Here is a 5,522-nt window from a genome sequence, read left to right as displayed (position 1 = left end):
TAAAAAGCAGCTTTCTACGGTGCGGAGTCAGATTTTCGTTCACTTATATGGTGCTACCGATGGTCGTTCCTATATCTGTTGTGGATAAATTCCTTTTGACTTTCCGTTTGGCTAAAAACTCTTCTTTGGTGTAACGATTTACAAACTTACAGATAATCGCTGCATGATTTTTCTCACTTGGGGTTCTTAAACGATGGCAAACATCAATTGATTGTTTTGTTATTGGAATTGCGAGCGCTGATGCAATTTTTTGCACAATTGCGTAACTATCCTCTCCTTTCATATACGGCACTCCATGTATTTCAATAGAGTTTCGGCGGGTATACTGTTCCAGATTATCTATTTGTGTGTAACAAGAGGATAGTTCCTGTCGTAAACTCGCCGTTTCAGTTTTAAGATTGTTTATTGTTTCGGAATATGCATCCAGCCGCTTGTTAAGTCTACTTAGTTCCAAGCTGTTTTCATCGAGTTTTTCATGAATCATGACATACGTTTAAGGATTTGATAAGTTCATCTTCTCTAGAAGCGTAATCCGTTTTTAATTCCTTTAAGAATTGCATTATATCTTTATTTGAAGGTTGATTTTCACTATCACCTGCCATTACAAGTTCTTGACCTTGTGATCGCAAAGCGTAAGGCATGTATACGATGCTTAGAAGTTGTGCGCACTTTATATAAACAATTAATAAGGCACCGCCGCCATTTATCTTTTACTTAAAAAGAACACTGTTAAGTTAATTTATCAGCAACACACTTTAAATTATATAAAATTATTAATGGAGCGGCTTAAATCATGAAACTTTACGCGCACACGCCACTAACAACTACACGTCCGCCATTCGATCGATATCAATCTTTACACTCACTGCAGCAATACTGGTCCGACTTATGGACCAAAGACATTAAATGCAATCCACACGTCCCGTGGATTACCACAGAAACCACACGCACTGAATACATTACCCCTATGAATAACGTAAACATCACTACAACAGACATCATTCAAACTATTAATCACTTACATAACTGGAAAAGTTCAGGTATTGATAACATTCACAAATTTTGGTGGAAATATTTTACCTACACTCACTCTTACCGCACTCCTGCATCCCTTACACAAGGTATCACTTACATGCTCCCAAAAGACAACAATACACAAGACCCATCTAAATATAGACCAATTACATGCCTTCCTACAATATACAAAATCCTTACATCATACATTACAAACAAAATATACCAACACTGTACTGATAACAACATTCTATACGAAGAACAAAAAGGGTGTACCAAGTAGGTATTCCAGAGGCTGTAAAGAGCAAGTCATTATAGACTCTTGAACAATCCAGACATAACAAACGAAACATACACACTGCATACATTGATTACAAAAAAGCATTCGATTCAGTACCACACTCTTGGTTACAAGAAGTACTCTCAATATACAAAGTCAGCAATAATACAATTACATAATGTCATGTTGGAACACTACGTTAACACTTACACTAAATGACACACAACTTATTACTGACCCAATACAAATTAAAAGAGGAATTTTTCAAGGCGATTCTTTAAGTCCGCTCTGGTTTTGTCTTGCTCTTAATCCACTTTCATACTTGTTAAACACTACTAACTTTGGGTACAATATTAAACATAACCACGAAATATATCACAACCTTACACACCTGTTTTACATGGACGATCTGAAATTATACTCTTCCACAAGCATAAAACTTAATCACCTTCTACACATTACGGAAACATTTTCACGTGACATACAAATGGACTTTGGAATCGATAAATGTAAAACACAACACATCACAGCTGGTAAAAGACAACTTTTAGATTATGAGCTAGAACAGGGTAATTTCATAAATTCCATGGACGAGAATGAAACTTATAAGTATCTCGCTTTTCAGCAAAACACACACATTAAACATACGAGTATAAAACAAACACTTATCACACAATACCTACAAAGAGTACGCAGTATACTTAAAACAAAATTACACGGTAGAAATACAATCAAAGCTATTAACACTTATGCCACACCAGTACTTACATACTCTTTTGGAATTATACGTTGGACAAATACAGATTTAGAACAAATACAGAGAAACACACGTACACTATTAACAAAACACCATATACATCACCCTCACTCCTCTACTATACGACTTTACCTTCCTCGTTCGGAAGGAGGTGGAGGACTTACAGATATACAACTATTGCACCAAACACAAATACACAATTTGCGACAATACTTTTATAACAAAACAGATACTTCAGTCCTACACAAAACAGTAACATATGCAGACAAATCTTACACGCCACTTAACCTACACGAAACTAATATACTCCCACCTCCATCCAAACTTACATACATCACAAATAACTTACAGACATGGAACCAAAAGCCGTTGCATGGACGATTTCCACAAGAGGTTAGTCAGGATTGTGTTGATTCTATAGCAACGCACACTTGGTTGTCTGAATGTGATATCTTCCCGGAAACGGAGGGTTTCATGTTAGCAATACAAGACCAGGTCATTAACACACGCAACTATAAAAAAACACATACATAAAGACAGTGACAAATGATTCTTGTCGACTTTGTTCACAAACATCAGAAACAATCCAACATATAATATCGGCATGCACACGACTTGCACAAACAGAATACAAACATCGACACGATCAGGTAGCTAAAATCATACATCAAAAATTAGCTCTTAAACACAATCTCATAACAGATAAGACACCATATTACAAATACACGCCACAGATCATACTTGAAAACAACACACACAAATTATATTGGGACAGGACACTACTCACAGACAAAACTATCCACAATAATAGACCAGACATTACACTTATAGATAAAACACAAAAATCCATTTGTATTATAGACATTGCCATCCCCAACACGAACAACTTAACTAAAACACATGCAGAAAAACACCGCAAATACACCGATATAGCTATCGAGCTTAAGACGCAATGGAAAATGAAATCTACTGTTATAGTTCCCCTTATTCTTCGTGCTACCGGAGTAAATTTCTAAACATAACACAAGATACTACATACACAAATGATCCACAACGTACAGATGTAAATAACAGTACTCGCTCCACCTCCACCTCTAACCCAAACAAACACACAAATACAACTTACCGATCAAACAAGTACAATAAATGATACAACATATACTACAATCAGAGATTCACCTCTGAAACAAACCACATTATCACAACCCATTAGTATTCAACCCAAACGCAAAAACCTAAACAGCACTTTAGACTCACAACATGACACACAGCATACTCTAGTATCTTCACCCTTAACTCAACCAACCACACAAACACAACTTCCTGAACAAACAAACGCAATAAATACAAGTAACGCAACATGCACTACAAAGACAGGTCCACCCAATAAAGTTACACGCCCTAGCACAGTTAAAAAACACATAACTCCTTCTTCACCGAAGCACACCACGTTATCACAACCCACTCGTATTCAACCCAAACGCAAAGCCAAAGAAACACTTACACAATAAACTCCATTTAATAAAATTGCTAAACAGGAATTATTATAATTATTTTTTTGTTTTGTTTTCCTCTTTCCTAATAGCGTTGGCTATTGTGCCCATCAATAGCTATGTTGGTAAGTATGAATTACATACTATCCCTAGATTTCCAATGTGCGTGTGTGAATTTTTTTTATTAGGACCCGACATAACTTCACCGGACGAGCGATTAGTTAACCAGGCTAGACCTGAGTTCTCACAAGAAACACCGACCATAATAATAATAGTAATATTTATTCAAACCACTTCACCAAGTCAAGAGAGACAAATAAAAGTAACGCACAAACGTAATGACACATACAACTTAGAGGCCTAGTTGAAATTTATTATATTATATTATTTATATTATATGTATTATATATTTTTGAAAATGTTCTTCAAAGATTGAGATTCTACGACTGCATCCTATTCCGTGCAGAAAGGCTATCCGCAGTCCGTCCAGACCCTCGATATTAATTGGTCCTTCGAACCATATCGCGTTTCGTATTTTTATGACCAGTTTACAACACGGGGCATAAATTCGTTAAAATTCATTGCACGCTCCTTTCAACAGTCTTGTTTTGGAAGCAAACGATCCCGTTTTCCGTTGTTGCTAATCTTCCGCCTCTTTATGGGACGACTACAAAATAAAAGTTACTATATGAAGCCATTCCAAATGTGAATGTAGAAATCCTCATCGCTCCGTTAATTAAACGCGTTGCGTGTGCGATTCACTTTCTTGTATTTTGCAATGAAAAGCGCCGGGTTTATAATGCATAATTTATTTACAAAAATATAATACTTTTACACATAATACTCTAGATACATAAATATGGCAGTTTTAAATAAATATTCTTACGATTCCGATTTTATGAATCGAATACCATTGATGTATGTATAGGCTGGCTATTTACAAGTTATGCACAGTTGCCAAGCTGTACATAGTTGGGACACCGTTTGATTACTAGGAGATCGATGAAACGGTGTCAATCGACGCGAATTAAAATTAGACTAATAATGGTAACCGGCGCTTCCGCCGCCGCCGCCCTGGTATCCACCGGCGCCCGCGTATCCACCACCGTTGGCGGTACCTTCGTACGAGATTTTCGGTTTGTATCCATTCGAGTCGGCGATGTAATCGACGATTTGCTTCCTGCCGTCTGGAAGAAGTACGAAGTACCTACCCTGAGCTACGTCTCCTTGGCGCGCTTCCTGGTGGCCGAAGTCGTTGCCGTAGCTGGGCTCGTAGACGTGGTACTCGAAGTTGTAGTTGGCGGGTTCCTGTAAGGTGCGTTACGCTCGAGTTATGTAACGAAATGAAAGTGACTTACGGATGGTCCGTCATCGTATCCGCGATGTCCTCCATAACCACCACCGTTGTGTCCGCCATCGGGAGCGCCGTATTGTTGATTGGGAGCGCCGTATTGTGCATTGGGTCTCAATATCGCAGCCGTATGGGAAGCAAAAGAGGGTGATCCAAACGATCCCGACGGCGCGCCGTACTGATTCGACGGGGGTAGGTAACTAACGGGCGGCTCCGCCGAGATTAACCCAATTATGGACAAAACGAGAATGACCTAAATTTAAAATACACTTTTTTTGGTTTTGGAAACACCGAGAACGCACATACCTTCATTTTTTAGCACTATAAAGTAAGTATATCACGAATGTAAAAAGCAAACGAGATGATCTGATTGTGTGAATCTTTCGCGGACGCTTATATACTCCAAAAAGTGCAATAGTGGGTGTAATCTTTAACAAAATGATTTACTTTCATCCTAAAACCTTGCTACAGTACCATCACTAAAAGAAATTCCCCCATCCTTATTTAACCGCAGGTGGAAGTGTGAATAAGTTATATGATGTAATTTGGACGTGTTTACGCGATTTAATTTGCGCTTTAATAAGTAATTTAAATTTTTTTCTTCTTCTTATGCTATTACGAACAAAA

At 37.8% G+C, this 5,522-nt stretch overlaps 1 protein-coding gene across 1 annotated transcript; it reads right to left on the bottom strand.

Moving 5' to 3' along the window:
- Positions 1-4,393: 4,393 nt before the first annotated feature.
- LOC116177280 (pro-resilin-like) lies at positions 4,394-5,279 on the bottom strand. The gene is made up of 3 exons (XM_031496213.1): positions 5,202-5,279; positions 4,903-5,148; positions 4,394-4,852 (listed from the first exon to the last, which is right to left on the bottom strand). Exons 1-3 carry the CDS (start codon positions 5,205-5,207, stop codon positions 4,583-4,585), a joined length of 522 nt encoding a protein of 173 aa, XP_031352073.1. The 5' UTR covers positions 5,208-5,279; the 3' UTR covers positions 4,394-4,582.
- Positions 5,280-5,522: the final 243 nt, after the last annotated feature.

Source organism: Photinus pyralis, unplaced genomic scaffold, assembly GCF_008802855.1.
Source record: "Photinus pyralis isolate 1611_PpyrPB1 unplaced genomic scaffold, Ppyr1.3 Ppyr1.4_LG7, whole genome shotgun sequence".
Classification (NCBI taxonomy): domain Eukaryota; kingdom Metazoa; phylum Arthropoda; class Insecta; order Coleoptera; family Lampyridae; genus Photinus; species Photinus pyralis.
The sequence above is the reverse complement of the archived record's forward strand: the minus strand, read 5'-3'. Positions and strand labels throughout refer to the sequence as shown.